Source organism: Lucilia sericata, unplaced genomic scaffold (genome assembly GCF_015586225.1).
Source record: "Lucilia sericata isolate MDLA Ls3-8-SP2 unplaced genomic scaffold, ASM1558622v1 Contig000928F_arrow, whole genome shotgun sequence".
NCBI classification, from domain to species: Eukaryota; Metazoa; Arthropoda; class Insecta; order Diptera; family Calliphoridae; genus Lucilia; species Lucilia sericata.
In genome coordinates, this window is record NW_023994915.1 from 162,501 (window position 1) to 183,618 (window position 21,118).

The following is a 21,118-nucleotide window of genomic DNA, read 5'->3' on the forward strand; positions in this document are numbered from 1 at the left end:
CTATCTATCTATCTATCTATCTATCTATCTATCTTCTATCTATCTATCTATCTATCTATCTATCTATCTATCTATCTATCTATCTATCTATCTATCTATCTATCTATCTATCTATCTATCTATCTATCTATTCTATCTATCTATCTATCTATCTATCTATCTATCTATCTATCTATCTATCTACCTATCTATCTGTCTATCTATCTGTCTAGAGTAGCTAGGTTCGGAATATTTGATAAAAAAGTTGGTTTATGAAAACGAGTGATGAGTCGCCTCAATCTCAACCTGTAGTTGACTTCTAAATTGCTTGATGTTTATCTTTTGTTCGATCAGACGATCAGTATGCTCAACCATTATATCATTATTTTATTTTTCGTTGGGAAGAACTGTTACTCGTGACTGTCCACTATGGGTTATGCGAAAGTGTTTTCGCAATTTTATTTGTGTGTATGACTACAATCCAGAAGTGTCTGTCTATCATTACGAAGTTTTATCTTACAAATGTTTGAAGGGTATGGACAATAATCTTTGTCATATTTAATTCATCAATATGTACGCATCATTTGAATAAAAATATTTGTTTGCTTTTCTCAAATAGAATTGCATACATAATAGAATAAATTAACTCATATATGGCCTTGTTGAAAAAAAACTCATTGAAATACATTTATAATGGTTCAGTGAACTTTGGAATAATGAAAACTGTTGATTCATTCATCTGATTTAATAATTTCAAATGAAGTTAAAAATTTTCACTTCAAAAAACAAACGTTAATAGTTTTTCTATTTAAAGGGGAAATGAATTTCAAAATGTGTATTAAAAGTTTTAAAAAAATGTTTTAATTGTTTAACTGAAATGTTTTATTTGTTTAAACTTTGTACAGAGTTGAAGTGTTATTATTTAAATATGATTATCTTGACCATGATTTAAGTTTCTTATCATTTAAATACCACCATAGACTTTTATAATTTGCCATAAATATATTTATTTCTATACTAAATTTACGTGTGTATAAGAAACTTTGATAATTGCTATTTAGTTTTAAGCTACTGTATTCTGTGCTAACTTTACAAGTGCTTAAGTTTTCATTATGGAAATTTACCTATAAAAAGTATAAGTCGAATATTATTTGTGGGGGGTTTGTAGTGATAATCTATTTGCACTGATAATCTATTTGAGATTAGTTATATCAATATTTATATGTTTTAGTGGGCCATTTAGTTAGCTTTATTGTTTTGTATTTTCTTTAATCTCTATTAACATCAGTTTATAGTAGCTGTAAATGAACTTTGTTTAAAGTAAATTTTTTAATAGTTTCCTTGGTTAATTTGATTTATATGTATGTATAAGATTTCTATAATTGTAATGCATTTAAAAGTTAATTTTTTGTTTGCTACTCATTAATGCCAGTCACTTAATTGTGTTTTTTAATTGACCTTTGTAAAATAGTATAATAAGTTAGTCGCATTTGCTTGACAGTTAAATTTAGAATTAAAATTAAACGATTAACTTAAAAACGAGTGACAATGCTCGATTTGGCTATGGCGATGTTTATATACCCTTCATCATAGTTTACTAACTAACTAACTAACTAACTAACTAACTAACTAACTAACTACTAACTAACTAACTAACTAACTAACTAACTAACTAACTAACTAACTAACTAACTAACTAACTAACTAACTAACTAACTAACTAACTAACTAACTACTAACTAACTACTAACTAACTAACTACTAACTAACTAACTAACTAACTAACTAACTAACTAACTAACTAACTAACTAACTAACTAACTAACTAACTAACTAACTAACTAACTAACTAACTAACTAACTAACTAACTAACTAACTAACTAACTAACTAACTAACTAACTAACTAACTAACTAACTACTAACTAACTAACTAACTAACTAACTAACTAACTAACTAACTAACTAACTAACTAACTAACTAACTAACTAACTAACTAACTAACTAACTAACTAACTAACTAACTAACTACTACTAACTAACTAACTAACTAACTAACTAACTAACTAACTAACTAACTAACTAACTAACTAACTAACTAACTAACTAACTAACTAACTAACTAACTAACTAACTAACTAACTAACTAACTAACTAACTAACTAACTAACTAACTAACTAACTAACTAACTACTAACTAACTAACTAACTAACTAACTAACTAACTAACTAACTAACTAACTAACTAACTAACTAACTACTAACTAACTAACTAACTAACTAACTAACTAACTACTAACTAACTAACTAACTAACTAACTAACTAACTAACTAACTAACTAACTAACTAACTAACTAACTAACTAACTAACTAACTAACTAACTAACTAACTAACTAACTAACTAACTAACTAACTAACTAACTAACTAACTAACTAACTAACTAACTAACTAACTAACTAACTAACTAACTAACTAACTAACTAACTAACTAACTAACTAACTAACTAACTAACTAACTAACTAACTAACTAACTAACTAACTAACTAACTAACTAACTAACTAACTAACTAACTAACTAACTAACTAACTAACTAACTAACTAACTAACTAACTAACTAACTAACTAACAAACTAACTAACTAACTAACTAATTAACAAACTAACTAACTAACTAACTAACTAACTAACTAACTAACTAACTAACTAACTAACTAACTAACTAACTAACTAACTAACTAACTAACTAACTAACTAACTAACTAACTAACTAACTAACTAACTACTAACTAACTAACTACTAACTAACTAACTAACTAACTAACTAACTAACTAACTAACTAACTAACTAACTAACTAACTAACTAACTAACTAACTAACTAACTAACTAACTAACTAACTAACTAACTAACTAACTAACTAACTACTAACTAACTAACTAACTAACTAACTAACTAACTACTAACTAACTAACTAACTAACTAACTAACTAACTAACTAACTAACTACTAACTAACTAACTAACTAACTAACTAACTAACTAACTAACTAACTAACTAACTAACTAACTAACTAACTAACTAACTAACTAACTAACTAACTAACTAACTAACTAACTAACTAACTAACTAACTAACTAACTACTAACTAACTAACTAACTAACTAACTAACTAACTAACTAACTAACTAACTAACAAACAAACAAACAAACTAACTAACTAACTAACTAACTAACTAACTACCTAACTAACTAACTAACTAACTAACTAACTAACTAACTAACTAACTAACTAACTAACTAACTTACTAACTAACTAACTAATTAACTAACTAACTAACTAATAACTAACTAACTAACTAACTAACTAACTAACTAACTAAAAAACTAACTAACAACAAACTAACTAACTAACTAACTAACTAACTAACTAACTAACTAACTAACTAACTAACTAACGTACCATTCCAAAACTCTGCAAAAAAAACGCAAAATTGTAGAAACACCGAACAGAATGACAAACTTTTATTGTTATTGTTATTACTGGGGTTGACAGCCCTTGCCCAATTAATTCGGGCCATTCCGGTACGTAGAACCGACTGTTAGGGATGTAGAACCCCCCAACTAGATTATTGTATAGTTTTAGCTGTTACAACAACAACAAACTTATACATACAAATACTTCTTAATAAAGGTGATGGGGCGATCAAATGTATGATACTCTATAATAGACAAAATCAATATTCTCTTAATATTAAGAATTGTTCATAACAAGGCCTTACCTAAATAATTTTTGTTATTTAAAATGTTTTATACTTTTACAAATGATCTTATATTTAGGAAAAAATTTCATATTTACAAAATTAAAAATTCTGGAATGTTTTTATTTCAAATGCACTGACCTCTACAATCTTCATAATATTTAAATAAATTAATATTTTTATTAAAATATATTAATGCGAAGGTATATAAGATACGGCATGGTCGAATATAACACTGTTATTTGTTAAATTATGTTAAAAATGTTTACTAATGGTTAATCGTTGAAATAAAAATCAGTAAACCAATATCGAAGTGGTATTGTTAAGTTAGAAGAGAAATAATTTGTCAAACATTTTGTTTGTTAGATAACAATTTAAATTACCGGTTGCTGATGCCAAAAATTCTTTCGTTTTCTAAAATACATTTTAATTTCCTGCACTTATGTTTTTCTAATAGCAATTTATATGTCAAACATTTAAAGCCAGAAAAGAAAGTATTATCGATCAAACTCGACTATAAAATACTCTAGTAAATCTCGTTTTGAAAGTCTGGAACTATTGCCATTATTCTCAATATTTGTGCCAAATATTAACCGTAAAGAACAAGAAAATATCCAGGTAGAACAGATTATATACTAAACTACAAAAGATTATGTTCTTCACTATAGACAATATTGTAAACTAAAGTTCTAGTTTAGCTCTAGTTCAGTTCTTGTTCATTTCTAGTACAGTTCCAATTCAGTTCTAGTTAAGTTCGAGTTCAGTTCTAGTTCTAGTTCTAGTTCAGTTCTAGTTCAGTTCTAGATCAGTTCTAGTTCAGTTCTAGTTCAGTTCTAGTTCAGTTCTAGTTCAGTTCTAGTTCAGTTCTAGTTCAGTTCTAGTTCAGGTCTAGTTCAGTTCTAGTTCAGTTCCAGTTCAGGTCTAGTTCAGTTCTAGTTCAGTTCTAGTTCAGTTCTAGTTCAGTTCTAGTTCAGTTCTAGTTCAGTTCTAGTTCAGTTCTAGTTCAGTTCTAGTTCAGTTCTAGTTCAGTTCTAGTTCAGTTCTAGTTCAGTTCTAGTTCAGTTCTAGTTCAGTTTTAGTTCAGTTCTAGTTCAGTTCTAGTTCAGTTCTAGTTCAGTTCTAGTTCAGTTCTAGTTCAGTTCTAGTTCAGTTCTAGTTCAGTTCTAGTTCAGTTCTAGTTCAGTTCTAGTTCAGTTCTAGTTCAGTTCTAGTTCAGTTCTAGTTCAGTTCTAGTTCAGTTCTAGTTCAGTTCTAGTTCAGTTCTAGTTCAGTTCTAGTTCAGTTCTAGTTCAGTTCTAGTTCAGTTCTAGTTCAGTTAGTTCGTAGTTCAGTTCTAGTTCAGTTCAGTTCAGTTCTAGTTCTAGTTCAGTTCTAGTTCAGTTCTAGTTCAGTTCTAGTTCAGTTCTAGTTCAGTTCTAGTTCAGTTCTAGTTCAGTTCTAGTTCAGTTCTAGTTCAGTTCTAGTTCAGTTCTAGTTCAGTTCTAGTTCAGTTCTAGTTCAGTTCTAGTTCAGTTCTAGTTCAGTTCTAGTTCAGTTCTAGTTCAGTTCTAGTTCAGTTCTAGTTCAGTTCTAGTTCAGTTCTAGTTCAGTTCTAGTTCAGTTCTAGTTCAGTTCTAGTTCTAGTTCAGTTCTAGTTCAGTTCTAGTTCAGTTCTAGTTCTAGTTCAGTTCTAGTTCAGTTCTAGTTCAGTTCTAGTTCTAGTTCTAGTTCAGTTCTAGTTCAGTTCTAGTTCAGTTCCAGTTCAGTTCTAGTTCAGTTCTAGTTCAGTTCTAGTTCAGTTCTAGTTCAGTTCTATTTCAGTTCTAGTTCAGTTCTAGTTCAGTTCTAGTTCAGTTCTAGTTCAGTTCTAGTTCAGTTCTAGTTCAGTTCTAGTTCAGTTCTAGTTCAGTTCTAGTTCAGTTCTAGTTCAGTTCTAGTTCAGTTCTAGTTCAGTTCTAGTTCAGTTCTAGTTCAGTTCTAGTTCAGTTCTAGTTCAGTTCTAGTTCAGTTCTAGTTCAGTTCTATTTAGTTCTAGTTCAGTTCTAGTTCAGTTCTAGTTCAGTTCTAGTTCAGTTCTAGTTCAGTTCTAGTTCAGTTCTAGTTCAGTTCTAGTTCAGTTCTAGTTCAGTTCTAGTTCAGTTCTAGTTCAGTTCTAGTTCAGTTCTAGTTCAGTTCTAGTTCAGTTCTAGTTCAGTTCTAGTTCAGTTTAGTTCAGTTCTAGTTCAGTTCTAGTTCGGTTCTAGTTCAGTTCTAGTTCAGTTCTAGTTCAGTTCTAGTTCAGTTCTAGTTCAGTTCTAGTTCAGTTCTAGTTCAGTTCTAGTTCAGTTCTAGTTCAGTTCTAGTTCAGTTCTAGTTCAGTTCTAGTTCAGTTCTAGTTCAGTTCTAGTTCAGTTCTAGTTCAGTTCTAGTTCAGTTCTAGTTCAGTTCTAGTTCAGTTCTAGTTCAGTTCTAGTTCAGTTCTAGTTCAGTTCTAGTTCAGTTCTAGTTCAGTTCTAGTTCAGTTCTAGTTCAATTCTACTTCAAGTTCAGTTCCAGTTCAATTCAAAGTTTGATATCAAATCAACAATTTTGTTTGTTACAAACATTTGGACAAATCATAAGAGTTATACTATAATGTGTAATGTATACTTATAATTTAAATTGTATTTTTAAAACCAAGCTGTTAGTGTCCACTAAATAAAAAATAACAATAACTATTATAAAAGTTGTAAAGTTAAATATGTTTATAATGTTAGTAATTGCGTCTAAGCTTTTAACAGCCATAATATTTTTAATATTTTATAAAATAAAAATATTATTATATAAAAATAGGGTCAAGAGTGTCTATTGTATAAAATATAATATAAAAAATAAAAATATAACTCTTTCACAATATGTATGTATTAGAAACAAAAAAAATCATACAAATGGTAGCTGCAGTTTGTTTAACTGCATAGAAATATGCACTTAACTATAGTTAACTCAAAACTTACCCAAAGCTTTACGCTCCTCATATTTTTTGCGTCCACCACACCACCATAATGTAAACTCCTCTGTATTGAAGGTGGCACTATTGCGCTCTTTTTGTAAGTCGGGATTAACTTTTGTAGTCATTTTATTATTTTTTTTAATGCTATTTCACTTTTTTCGAACACTTTTATTTACTTTTTTTAGAATTAAACACAGATGCCAATCACCACTTGCTAGTAGTGTCTAATGATTGTTAGCAATTACGCTGCTGTACACTGACTAAACACAAAAAGATGTTTAATAAACGTTCAAAACAAATAATAAAATAAAACAAGTTATTGCAAGTAACTTGTTGTTTGGCTAAAAACAAACTGAACTGACTAGCTAAGGCAATTATTATAACAATTATTTTTTTTTATTTTTTATTGCAAAGACCTTTGATTACGGCTCTCCAAAACGTTGTTTTATTATTGCTTTTCTTTTGTTAAATGAAAAAATTAGAGCACTTTTCTTATTATTGATTAAAAAATAGGTCTTATCAATATATTTTATGAATAAAATACAAAAATTCTTATCAGTAATTTACGTTAAGAATACATTAAAGAACACATTTGTATTTTAGTGAATATTTTAAAAACAATACGATAATTAAAGGCGCATTTTATATTTAATGTAAAAAATGAAGTTATTACATAAAAAAAAACTTGTTTTATTAATTCAATAATATGTACTACTATCCGTTGGGTTCTTTACTAAGCTTTTATTTTATAATACACAACAAATACTACTGGAAGAAGTTGTAAAAATATTATTTGTATAAACAAAGACGAATAAGGGTGAAAAGAAAATATAAAAAACAAAAACAGCTGTTTTAAAATGAATTGGTGTGGCAGCTCTGCTAATATACATGATAATAGCAATACAGCGGTTGATTGCTAACAATCACAACAGAGATGATAAACTTACACAAAATGTACTTTTTCAATACAATTTTAATATTAAAATTCTATACATTCTCCTTTAATAGTATATTTGCTATAATAAAAAAAAAACAAGAATCATGATGTAATAAGTGCTTAGTGCATACTGACAAGAAGTTTTTAAATTTTTAAAAAATGTCCCATCCTACCCACATTTAAGTACTAATATCTGTAAAAAGTAAACATCTAACAGAAAGTATTACCCACCACTGTTGTAAACAATAATAAACGATAGAATAAACATGGAATATCAGTTTCTTTCATCCTCTAATTTAAAAGGCAAAATTAACGATTCTTTAAACATTATACGTAAATATGATTGGCTAATAAATTCCTACGTTTTAGTAAGTTTATTTTATAAAGATTTTGTCTAATAATAAAGTATATTTTATACATTTTATAGGACTTCTATGTGGATGATCATTGGTCTAAATTACCAACGTCATGGCGTGATTGTTTCCAACATCTACCTCCGGAACATTTATGTTTTTTATTAGAAAGTAACAATTACGAAGGAAAGAATGTTAATAGATTATGGCCCTTAAGTTTATTGGCTTTAAAACAGGCTTTAAAGAATTGTGTGTAAAACGACAACAAAATTGGCGGGTAAGTTTCTAAGGTGGAAAACGTCCGTGTTTTTACACATTCACATATTTATTTTAACAAATCATTTCAATATTAATAAGAATATGTAAATAATATTCGTATCGATCTGGTTATTGGCTAGACTATGGTTCATAACAAGATACATGCAAAGTCCTGTATAAAAATTCAGTTCTAGTTCAGTTCTAGTTCAGTTCTAGTTCAGTTTTAGTTCAGCTCTAGTTCAGTTCCAGTTCAGCTCTAGTTCAGTTCCAATTCAGTTCTAGTTCAGTTCTAGTTCAGTTCTAGTTCAGTTCTAGTTCAGTTCTAGTTCAGTTCTAGTTCAGTTCTAGTTCAGTTCTAGTTCAGTTCTAGTTCAGTTCTAGTTCAGTTCTAGTTCAGTTCTAGTTCAGTTCTAGTTCAGTTCTAGTTCAGTTCTAGTTCAGTTCTAGTTCAGTTCTAGTTCAGTTCTAGTTCAGTTCTAGTTCAGTTCTAGTTCAGTTCTAGTTCAGTTCTAGTTCAGTTCTAGTTCAGTTCTAGTTCTTCAGTTCTAGTTCAGTTCTAGTTCAGTTCTAGTTCAGTTCTAGTTCAGTTCTAGTTCAGTTCTAGTTCAGTTCTAGTTCAGTTCTAGTTCAGTTCTAGTTCAGTTCTAGTTCAGTTCTAGTTCAGTTCTAGTTCAGTTCTAGTTCAGTTCTAGTTCAGTTCTAGTTCAGTTCTAGTTCAGTTCTAGTTCAGTTCTAGTTCAGTTCTAGTTCAGTTCTAGTTCAGTTCTAGTTCAGTTCTAGTTCAGTTCTAGTTCAGTTCTAGTTCAGTTCTAGTTCAGTTCTAGTTCAGTTCTAGTTCAGTTCTAGTTCAGTTCTAGTTCAGTTCTAGTTCAGTTCTAGTTCAGTTCTAGTTCAGTTCTAGTCAGTTCAGTTCAGTTCTAGTTCAGTTCTAGTTCAGTTCTAGTTCAGTTCTAGTTCAGTTCTAGTTCAGTTCTAGTTCAGTTCTAGTTCAGTTCTAGTTCAGTTCTAGTTCAGTTCTAGTTCAGTTCTAGTTCAGTTCTTGTTCAGTTCTAGTTCAGTTCTAGTTCAGTTCTAGTTCAGTTCTAGTTCAGTTCTAGTTCAGTTCTAGTTCAGTTCTAGTTCAGTTCTAGTTCAGTTCTAGTTCAGTTCTTGTTCAGTTCTAGTTCAGTTCTAGTTCAGTTCTAGTTCAGTTCTAGTTCAGTTCTAGTTCAGTTCTAGTTCAGTTCTAGTTCAGTTCTAGTTCAGTTCTAGTTCAGTTCTAGTTCAGTTCTAGTTCAGTTCTAGTTCAGTTCTAGTTCAGTTCTAGTTCAGTTCTAGTTCAGTTCTAGTTCAGTTCTAGTTCAGTTCTAGTTCAGTTCTAGTTCAGTTCTAGTTCAGTTCTAGTTCAGTTCTAGTTCAGTTCTAGTTCAGTTCTAGTTCAGTTCTAGTTCAGTTCTAGTTCAGTTCTAGTTCAGTTCTAGTTCAGTTCTAGTTCAGTTCTAGTTCAGTTCTAGTTCAGTTCTAGTTCAGTTCTTGTTCAGTTCTAGTTCAGTTCTAGTTCAGTTCTAGTTCAGTTCTAGTTCAGTTCTAGTTCAGTTCTAGTTCAGTTCTAGTTCAGTTCTAGTTCAGTTCTAGTTCAGTTCTTGTTCAGTTCTAGTTCAGTTCTAGTTCAGTTCTAGTTCAGTTCTAGTTCAGTTCTAGTTCAGTTCTAGTTCAGTTCTAGTTCAGTTCTAGTTCAGTTCTAGTTCAGTTCTAGTTCAGTTCTAGTTCAGTTCTAGTTCAGTTCTAGTTCAGTTCTAGTTCAGTTCTAGTTCAGTTCTAGTTCAGTTCTAGTTCAGTTCTAGTTCAGTTCTAGTTCAGTTCTAGTTCAGTTCTAGTTCAGTTCTAGTTCAGTTCTAGTTCAGTTCTAGTTCAGTTCTAGTTCAGTTCTAGTTTTTTCAGTTCAGTTCTAGTTCAGTTCTAGTTCAGTTCTAGTTCAGTTCTAGTTCAGTTCTAGTTCAGTTCTAGTTCAGTTCTAGTTCAGTTCTAGTTCAGTTCTAGTTCAGTTCTAGTTCAGTTCTAGTTCAGTTCTAGTTCAGTTCTAGTTCAGTTCTAGTTCAGTTCTAGTTCAGTTCTAGTTCAGTTCTAGTTCAGTTCTAGTTCAGTTCTAGTTCAGTTCTAGTTCAGTTCTAGTTCAGTTCTAGTTCAGTTCTAGTTCAGGTTTCTAGTTCAGTTCTAGTTCAGGTTCTAGTTCGTTCTAGTTCCGTAGTTCAGTTCTAGTTCGTTCTAGTTCAGGTTCTAGTTCAGTTCTAGTATTCTAGTCATTCTAGTTTAGTTCTAGTTCAGTTCTAGTTCAGTTCTAGTTCAGATTCTAGTTCAGTTTCTAGTTCAGTTCTAGTTCAGTTCTAGTTCAGTTCTAGTTCAGTTCTAGGTCAGTTCTAGTTCAATTGTAGTTTAGTTCTACTTTAGTTCAAGTTTAGTTTCAGTTTAGTGTAATTTAGTTCCAGTTTAGTTCTAGTTTATTTCTAGTTTGCTTTTAGTTCCGTTCTAGTTCAGCTCAGTTCAGTTATACATATGTATATGTATATCACTTCAAGATCATAATGCATGCACCATTCCCACAACAATCAATGTTCTCTTATACATATCTGAATCAATAGAACACACAAAGTATGTATGTAAATCTTAATTTCAGGCTTAATTCTACCTCGTGCCATACTTCTCGATCATCCTAACCTAAAGCATATATTTATTAAAGGTGTAAAACCCAAAAAGAGGCATGAATTAGAATATATGGCTGCCCTGTGTAAACAGATTTGCACAGAAAATCCTGTCGATTTTGTTATAGACTTTGGTGCTGGTCTAGGTCACTTGGCCAGAGTTTTAGGTTATGCTTATAATATTAAGGTCTGTGGTTTAGAAATGCAAACAGAACTTAATCAAAATGCCTATGTTATGGATAGAAATATGGAAAAACTTATAGAGAAATATTTACCAGCAACGGAAAATTTGCAATATCAAAGTCCCACACATGTAGATCTTTGCTTAACGGCCCAAATGACAAAAGACGAATTTTTGTCTATAATAGAAAAGGCAATAGGTCTTACAAATACAGATTATACATTTGGTATTATAGGTCTACATCCCTGTGGTGATTTGGGCGCCATACTTATGCGTATGTTTTTGCAATGTAAACAAGCAAAGTTTTTAAATTTTGTTGGTTGTTGCTATCAAAAACTAACAACAATTGAGGGACGTGCTGGTATGAAACAAAAGCCACCTCAACAGTTTTATGGTTATCCTTTAAGTGAATATTTAAAAGCTAGTACAAATGATGTACGTTTAAGTTATGAGGCCAGAGAGATTTCCTGTCATGCCATGGAACTATATAATGAACGTTTATCGCTAAAGGATTATGACTATTTAAAAGTACATTCGTTTAGAGCGGCAGCAGAAAGAATAATTGTTAAACATTATCCTTGTTTAAAACATTCGGGCTTGAAAAGTGTTAAACATACGCCAGATATGAAATTTGAAGAGTAAGTATATGGTTTAATGTTTTATTTTCGAAAAAATTTCTAGCTTTTGTGCTTTTATTGTTTTCTAGTTACTTTTATAGAGCTGTTAAAGGTTTAGCTGTTGAAAATCTTAATGAACATGATCTACAAACACCTGTGACGCAGAGGGATCTTTTAAATTGGAAAAATATTGTTATTTTTTATACATTACGTTTATTTTTTGCTCCCTTAATTGAAAGTGTTTTGCTGTACGATCGTTTACTGTATTTATTGGAAAATGGTTTGTATTTATTACATTTCGGTGCAATAGTTTTATTGCTTTAAATTTAATATTTTGTTTATTTTTCTACAGATTGTATTGTTCAAATAAATCCCATATTTGATCCTCGCCTTTCACCTAGGAATCATATTACAACAGCTGTGAAGATGTACTGACACAATTATTGCTAATTGTTGTTGATATTGAAAATGTTACTCAGTTTTATATTGAAGTAGGAAATTTGCTTTGATTTGTAAAATGTTTTATTTATTTACCAAAATTCTGACAATAAAAGTGCAATTTTATAAAGTTCTTAAAGTCTGTTTTTGTACTTTGTACGTCTATATTCCAAGATTGTCTATATTCCAAATTATAGACCAGACTATAGGTCGTCTTATAGACCTGATTACTGAACAACAAATTAATAAAACAGTTCTTGAACTTTAGTGGCACAGAACTAGAACTGAACTAGAACTGAACTAGTACTGAACTAGAACTGAACTAGAACTGAACTAGAACTAAACTAGAACTAAACTAGAACTAAACTAGAAATGAACTAGAACTGAACAAGAACTGAACTAGAACTGAACTAGAACTGAACTAGAACTGAACTAGAACTGAACTAGAACTGAACTAGAACTGAACTAGAACTGAACTAGAACTGAACTAGAACTGAACTAGAACTGAACTAGAACTGAACTAGAACTGAACTAGAACTGAACTAGAACTGAACTAGAACTGAACTAGAACTGAACTAGAACTGAACTAGAACTGAACTAGAACTGAACTAGAACTGAACTAGAACTGAACTAGAACTGAACTAGAACTGAACTAGAACTGAACTAGAACTGAACTAGAACTGAACTAGAACTGAACTAGAACTGAACTAGAACTGAACTAGAACTGAACTAGAACTGAACTAGAACTGAACTAGAACTGAACTAGAACTGAACTAGAACTGAACTAGAACTGAACTAGAACTGAACTAGAACTGAACTAGAACTGAACTAGAACTGAACTAGAACTGAACTAGAACTGAACTAGAACTGAACTAGAACTGAACTAGAACTGAACTAGAACTGAACTAGAACTGAACTAGAACTGAACTAGAACTGAACTAGAACTGAACTAGAACTGAACTAGAACTGAACTAGAACTGAACTAGAACTGAACTAGAACTGAACTAGAACTGAACTAGAACTGAACTAGAACTGAACTAGAACTGAACTAGAACTGAACTAGAACTGAACTAGAACTGAACTAGAACTGAACTAGAACTGAACTAGAACTGAACTAGAACTGAACTAGAACTGAACTAGAACTGAACTAGAACTGAACTAGACTGGACTAGAACTGAACTAAGTTAGGTTAGAACTGAACTAGAACTGTACTAGAACTAAAACTAAACTAGAACTGAAGAATAAAAAATCTTGTCTATAGTCCATAATGTCTTTTATAAAAATTTGTTATTAAGGAAGATATTTAAATTCCTTAACATCTTCCAAAGTTATTTATGTCTTCATATTAAATATTTATGTCTTCTATTAAAATATTGAGGAACTCATATAAAATATATTTTATCTTATTTATTAAAATAATGTAAACAAACATTTCATTTATCTCTTGAAATAACAATATAAAAATATTGAGATTAAGCATACAAAATCATGAAGTAAGAAAATATTTGAATATTTATGAAAAATGCCATATATAACTAAAGTTAAAAGCTGTTTTTGTTTTCAACAATTATTTATAATAACCTTTAGCAGCTGCTCCCTCAACAATAGCCTTTATAGCAGCAAAAGCTTCCTGGGCAGTAGGCAAAATTTGTTCGGCGGGTAAAATAAACATATCTTGACTATCGGGTGGACCACGCAATTCAAAAGTATAAGCAATGGGTATCTTATGAACAGCATAAACCCAATCAATACTACTGCCACTAGAGGGATAAATTGTTTCAATTTTACTACCACTAGTGTAATGTACTCCGGTTAGGGCCTTTATGGCATTTGCTGCCGATTGACCCAATTCTTTTAAATCCTCATAATTATAAGCATGTTCTTTGGTATAACCATAGGGGAACATAATCATTTGCGAATAGGAATGTAGAGATAAATATGTTTTAATTTGCTCTTTTGCCACATTATCCTCTATAAATTTGATTAAACGCTGGGTTTCCAACTCTGAACCAGCGGTGGGTCCCGAGAAATCATAACGACTAGGATCACTACTGCTGCCGGTGGAATTCCAATGATCTGGATAATTACGATTTAAATCAACACCACGATTTATACCAAATATTTGTCGATTCTTACGCCACATACGATCGTGTTCAAAAGTGAATTTATAACCATCCGGATTCACACTAGGAAAAATAATCCAATTGTAGTTTTTGGCTAAATTTTGAACATCCTCATCAGTGGATGTTAGTAGTGAGTTAATTAAGAACGTAGCCGTTGCAGGAGCTATCCATTCACGAGCATGTATACCCGATTCTATAAATATGGCTTTATTGTTAGGATTATGTGAGATTTTTACACCTTTAATGGGAAAACCTTGTGTACTATTGCCCATATCGAGTAGAGAAACTACTGCAGGATATTTCTCCACTAACGATTGCAACCATTCGTAAATAGTTTCTAGATGATAATAATGATGCCAATCAAATTTCGAGAGATCTGTACCAATGGGTAAAACTGAAGCATAGTTTTTATCGATTTTCTCTTGGAAATTATTGGTCTGAAAGGAGAAGTTTAAACAAATATAAAGTTTCTTCATAATTTTTCATTGTCCATAAACCTTAACTCACCAGTATACGATGTTTAACCTGATAATACTCAAGTAAATCTGCCAAATCGGCAATTTTATGGGCAGCAACTAAAATCGACAATTTTTTGACCGACTTCACGAGCATGACCTATAAATATCATGCTATCACTTTGTTCTTCGAGTTTTTGAAATAGATCCACATGTTGTTCTGTAGCCAGTTCTACATTATAAATACGATAATTATCGTAACGTGATCGATCCTTAAAAGTTTCCTCTTTGCTACTCAGAGTACTGGAACTACTAACTGCTTTTGATTCCGACATTGTACAAACAATATTAAACAGAGAACTACCGAAAATAAACTAAATTTATACCAACAGTGATTTGCCATTTTAAACATACAAATGTTTCTCCCTCCCATTACTCTTTTCTTCTATTTTCTCAATATTGAGTTAAACAAATAGTTTTTATCCAGATTCTGAGTTAAAAATATATTTTTGTATCTTTGAGTACAAAAATAAATAAATTAGAAAAAATTTTAAATATCTTAAATGTAGAACTTTGTTTCATTAGTCTAAATTTTAGACTAAATAAATTTAGACACTAATAAAAAAAATTATAATTTTGTTAGCGAGTACGCGGGAGACTGAGAGTTTGTTGCGTCTACAAACAGATTAAAGAATAATACTTTTACCTTAATATTGTGATGGTTTTAAGAATATTTATAAAATTAATTAATTTTATTATACAGATTTTGTTTTCTTTTCTCAGCGAAGACCATATGTTATCAGTGTTATTGTTATGGTTTCCCTCCCTATTCATTGTCTTTGTTTTCAGAAATTTTGTTTTTATTTACCGGTTCTTTCTATTTCTTCCATATGTTTCGAAGAATCAAAATAAAAACTGATGATTTGCATAAAGATTTACATAATTTTAACCCTTAAAACTGTGTTTAGTTAAGACTACAGCACAATCTATAGTCAATACTATAGAATAGTCTATAGTCATGACTACAGAAAAGTCTATAGTAAAGACTATAGTCAAGACTATATAATAGTCTATAGTCCAGACTATAGAATAGTATATAGTCAAGACTATAGAATAGTCTATAGTCAAGACTATAGAATAGTCTATAGTCAAGACTATAAAATAGTCTATAGTCAAGACTATAAAACGGTCTATAGTCAAGACTATAGACTATAGAATAGTCTATAGTCCCAGACTATAGAACAGTCTATAGCCAAGACTATAAAACGGTGTATAGTACAGACTATAGAATAGTCTATAGTCCAGACTATAGAATAGTATAAAGTCAAGACTATAGAATAGTCTATAGTCAAGACTATAGAATAGTCTATAGTCAAGACTATAAAATAGTCTATAGTCAAGACTATAGAATACTCTATAGTAAACACTATAGAATAGTCTATAGTAAACACTATAGAATAGTCTATAGTCAAGACTATGGAATAGTCTATAGTCAAGACTATAGAATAGTCTATAGTCAAGACTATAGAATAGTCTATAGTCAAGACTATAGAATAGTCTATAGTCGAGACTATAGAACAGTCTATAGCCAAGACTATAGAACAGTCTATAGTCAAGACTATAGAACAGTCTATAGTCAAGACTATAGAACAGTCTATGGTCAAGACTATAAAACAGTCTATAGTCAAGACTATAGAACAGTCTATAGTCAAGACTATAGAACAGTCTATGGTCAAGACTAATAAAACGGTCTATAGTCAAGACTATAAAACGGTCTATAGTCAAGACTATAAAACGGTCTATAGTCAAGACTATAAAACGGTCTATAGTCCAGACTATAGAATAGTTTATAGGCTATAGAATAGTGTATAGTAAGACTATAGAATAGTCTGTAGTCAAGGCTATAGAATAGTCTATAATCAAGGCTATAGAACAGTATATATTGAAGACTATAGAACAGTCTATAGTCAAGACTATAAAACTATCTATAGTCCAGACTATAGAATAGTCTTTAGTGATATATATATAGCCAAGACATAAAACAGTCTATAGTCAAGACTATAGAATAGTATATAGTCAAGACTATAGAACAGTATATAGCCGAGACTATACAACAGTCTATAGTCAAGGTATAGAACAGTCTATAGTCAAGACTATAGAACAGTATAGCCGATATTTTAGAACAGTCTATAGTCAGACTATAGAACAGTCTATAGTCAAGACTATAGAACAGTCTATAGTCAAGCTATAGAACAGTCTATAGTCAAGACTATAGAACAGTCTATAGTCAAGACTATAGAACAGTCTATAGTCAAGACTATAGAACAGTCTATAGTCAAGACTAGTCTATAGTCAAGACTATAGAACAGTCTATAGTCAAGCTATAGAACAGTCTATAGTCAAGACTATAGAACAGTCTATAGTCAAGACTATAGAACAGTCTATAGTCAAGACTATAGAACAGTCTATAGTCAAGACTATAGAACAGTCTATAGTCAAGACTAGTCTATAGTCAAGACTATAGAACAGTCTATAGTCAAGACTATAGAACAGTCTATAGTCAAGACTATAGAACAGTCTATAGTCAAGACTATAGAACAGTCTATAGTCAAGACTATAGAACAGTCTATAGTCAAGACTATAGAACAGTCTATAGTCAAGACTATAGAACAGTCTATAGTCAAGACTATAGAACAGTCTATAGTCAAGACTATAGAACAGTCTATAGTCAAGACTATAGAACAGTCTATAGTCAAGACTATAGAACAGTCTATAGTCAAGACTATAGAACAGTCTATAGTCAAGACTATAGAACAGTCTATAGTCAAGACTATAGAATAGTCTATAGTCAACGACTATAGAACAGTCTATAGTCAAGACTATAGAATAGTCTATAGTCAAGACTATAAATAGTCTATAGTAAGACTATAGAACGTTCTATAGTCAAGACTATAGAATAGTCTATAGTCAAGACTATAGAAAGTCTATAGTCAAGACTATAAACAGTCTATAGTCAGACTATAGAATAGTACAGAGACTATAGAATAGTCTATAGTCAAGACTATAGAATAGTCTATAGTCAAGACTATAAAATAGTCTATAGTCAAGACTATAGAATAGTCTATAGTCAAGACTATAGAATAGTCTATAGTCGACTATAGAATAGTCTATAGTCAAGACTATAGAATAGTCTATAGTCAAGACTATAGAATAGTCTATAGTCAAGACTTTAGAATAGTCTATAGTCAAGACTATAGAATAGTCTATAGTCAAGACTATAGAACAGTCTATAGTCAAGACTATAGAATAGTCTACAATCAAGACAATCGAACTGTCTACAGTCAAGACTATAGAATAGTCTATAGTCAAGACCATAGAATAGTCTATAGGCAGGCTATATTCGAAAATCCCAAAATCGGCTATAGTTTCTGTAATAATGCTCCAAACGAGAAAACAGTAAAAATCAATAAAATTTTCGATCAAGTGTCCATTTTAATATCAAAAATCTAAACCAGCTGTAGGTCCATTAATAACGTTAAAAATTAGAAAATAACATAGATCTCTATGTAGAATACCAAATGTCGGCTGTAGATCCTAACTTTGCGATTACTCTTGATAAAAAGGTGTTATTATATATGTACATCCATTATCTTTATTACAAAATTTAGCAATTCGTATAAATTATAGTTTATCTTCTTTATTTAAAATTAAAAAAAAAAGAGTACAATAAAATCCATTTATCAAAATTCTTACAATATAAAGTTAACAGTGGAACTTAATGAGATTAAACATTTAAAAATATTTCAATTAGTTTTGATTGTTAAACATTTTCAAGGTCTAATTAAAATAACCTTTTGCTGTAGCACCCTTAACAATTGCCGTAATGGCAACCAAGGCTTCACGGGCAGTAGGTAAAATTTCTTCGGCTGGGAGTATAAACATATCTTGACTATCGGGTGGACCACGCAGTTCAAAAGTATAAGCAATGGGTATTTTATGAACAGCATAAGCCCAGTCCATACTACCACCACTGGAGGGATAAATTGTTTCAAATGAATTACCGCTGATATAGTTACTTCCGGTCAATTCTTTAATAGCATTCGAGGCCGATTGACCAAATTCCTTTAAATCTTCATAGTTGTAAACATGTTCCTTAGTGTGACCGTAAGGAAACATAATCATTTGTGAAAACGAATGTAATGATATATAAGTTTTAATTTGTTCCTTTGCCACATTATCCTCTATGAACTTCATTAGCCGCTGCGTTTCCATTTCAGAACCAGCTGCTGGTCCGGCAAAATCATAACGACAAGGATCACTACTGCTGCCGGTAGAATTCCAATGATCTGGATAATTACGATTTAAATCAACACCACGACAGGTACCAAATATTTGACGATTCTTGCGCCACATACGATCATGTTCAAAAGTGAATTTATAACCATCCGGATTCACACTAGGAAAAATAATCCAGTTGTAGTTTTTGGCTAAATTTCTAACATCACCATCGTTTGATGTTAGTAGTGCGTTAATTAAGAATGTGGCCGTAGCAGGAGCAATCCATTCACGAGCATGTATACCCGATTCTATAAATATGGCTTTATTGTTAGGATTATGTGAGATTTTTACACCTTTAATGGGAAAACCTTGTGTACTATTGCCCATATCGAGTAGTGTAACTACTCCAGGATATTTCTCCACTAATGATTGCAACCATTCGTAAATAGTTTCTAGATGATAATAATGATGCCAGTCGAATTTGGAGAGATCTGTACCAATGGGTAAGACTGAAGCATAGTTTTTGTCGATTTTCTCTTGGAAATTGTAGGTCTGAAAGGAGAAAGAATAAAGAAAATTTAGATTTTAATTTCAGACAATAGTTCAATAGTTCAAACTGTAGACAATATATTGTAGTCAAGAGTACTGACCGGACTATTATATAGTTCAGACTATAAACTGAACTATAGTCCATACACTAAACTATAGTCAAGACTATAGACTTGGCTTTAGTCCAGACTATGGACTTGATTTTAGTCCAGACTAAAGGCTAAACTTTAGTGCAGACTATAGACTAGATTATATGTAATATAGTCCAGCCTGTAGTCTAGACTATAGTTCATACTGTAGAATAGAATATAGTCCAGACTATAGTTAAGACTATAGAGTGTACTATAGTCCAGACAACAAACTACATACTACATTCCAGACTATAGATTAGACTGCACTCCAGAGTATAGACTGGAATATAGTCCAGCCCATAGACTAAACTATAGTCCAGACTAGACTATAGTCCAGACTACAGTCCAGACTATAGAATAGAGTACAGTCTAGAGTACAGATTAGATGATAGTCCAGACTAGTCAACAGTTTAGACTATAGACTAGACTATAGTCCAGACTATAGTCCAAGCTATAGACTAGACTGTAGCCCAGACTATAGACTAAACTTGACATAAGTTTGTGTCTGATGTAGTTTTTTTATTTTTATTAGGTCTTTTATATTAATCGTAAACCAACTCACCAGTATACGATGTTTAACCTGATAATGTTCCAATAAATCAGCTAAATCAGCAACTTTATGGGCAGCAACTAAAATTGTTAATTTCTGTCCCACATCTCGAGCATGACCCATAAACGACATACTATCACTTTGTTGTTCCAACTTTTTGAAGAGATCAACATGTTGTTCCGTAGCCAATTCTACATTATAGACACGATAATGATCGTAACGTGATTGATCCTTAAAGGGTTCCGTACAACGATCATCTTTGGTGCAAAAAGCACTAGAGCTGCTAACTGACTTTGACTCCGACATTGTTAGAAACACAATGAACCAGAGCACTGGTAAAATATGAAATTTATTCCAACAATCATTTGCCATGACGTACCAGTTCAATTCTCCAGATACTCTTTATTGTTGTTGTTTTGCTCTATAGTTAATGAGTTAAACAAATAGTTTTTTATCCAGTTTTCTGTTTTGAGTAAAAATTTATTTGTTATCTATGAGTAGAAAAAAGAAAATAACTTTAAAACTCAAATTTTATTAATATTTTTCTCGTAAATGTTTAATAACAAGTACTCTTCTTTGTTATCTTTAGGCGTGAGTGTGAAGACGGACAAGTATCGTGTGAATACAAAATTTATAGGGGATAGAAATGCACAAACAAAAAGTATAACCTTTGTTTTGTCGTAGAATGTGTTTAGAATTTAAATAAAATTTTTTAAATTAAAAAAAATTCTATCTCTTTTTAGATTTTGTTTCATAAACCAAGTCCATATGTTATCTGTTTTGTTTTTATAGTGTTTTAAATTGTTATGTTTTCTTTATCAGCTCCCCATCCATATACTTATACCCAGACTGTTTGTTTTGATGATTTACACAATTTTATTT

General features: G+C 31.0%; 4 protein-coding genes across 5 annotated transcripts in view; 1 reads left to right on the plus strand and 3 right to left on the minus strand.

Moving 5' to 3' along the window:
• The window catches only part of LOC119609090 (probable peroxisomal acyl-coenzyme A oxidase 1), a 13,506-nt gene extending 6,126 nt beyond the window's left edge, over positions 1-7,380 (minus strand). The window contains exons 1-2 of one of the 2 annotated variants that reach the window (XM_037963775.1): positions 7,362-7,380; positions 6,693-6,948 (exon numbers count right to left, since the gene is read on the minus strand). In XM_037963775.1, coding sequence (XP_037819703.1) covers positions 6,693-6,813 — 121 coding nt within the window. In that variant the 5' untranslated portion in view covers positions 6,814-6,948; positions 7,362-7,380. Of the gene's footprint in view, positions 1-6,692; positions 7,160-7,361 lie in introns of those variants that run through there. The other variant, XM_037963774.1, reaches the window with a different exon arrangement.
• Positions 7,381-7,817: 437 nt separating this feature from the next.
• LOC119609094 (protein RRNAD1-like) lies at positions 7,818-12,283 on the plus strand. The gene is given in 6 exon segments (XM_037963779.1): positions 7,818-7,993; positions 8,053-8,212; positions 8,215-8,259; positions 10,890-11,733; positions 11,802-11,992; positions 12,065-12,283. Coding segments are annotated over 6 exon segments (1,425 nt in total). The 5' UTR covers positions 7,818-7,891; the 3' UTR covers positions 12,148-12,283.
• A 1,424-nt stretch (positions 12,284-13,707) lies between these two features.
• Positions 13,708-15,271, minus strand: LOC119609098 (zinc carboxypeptidase-like). The gene is given in 3 exon segments (XM_037963786.1): positions 13,708-14,710; positions 14,781-14,864; positions 14,866-15,271. Coding segments are annotated over 3 exon segments (1,275 nt in total). The 5' UTR covers positions 15,064-15,271; the 3' UTR covers positions 13,708-13,717.
• Positions 15,272-18,396: 3,125 nt separating this feature from the next.
• Positions 18,397-20,994, minus strand: LOC119609095 (zinc carboxypeptidase-like). The gene is made up of 2 exons (XM_037963780.1): positions 20,249-20,994; positions 18,397-19,558 (listed from the first exon to the last, which is right to left on the minus strand). The coding sequence occupies exons 1-2, from the start codon at positions 20,606-20,608 to the stop codon at positions 18,566-18,568; spliced, it is 1,353 nt and encodes a 450-aa protein (XP_037819708.1). The 5' UTR covers positions 20,609-20,994; the 3' UTR covers positions 18,397-18,565.
• Positions 20,995-21,118: the final 124 nt, after the last annotated feature.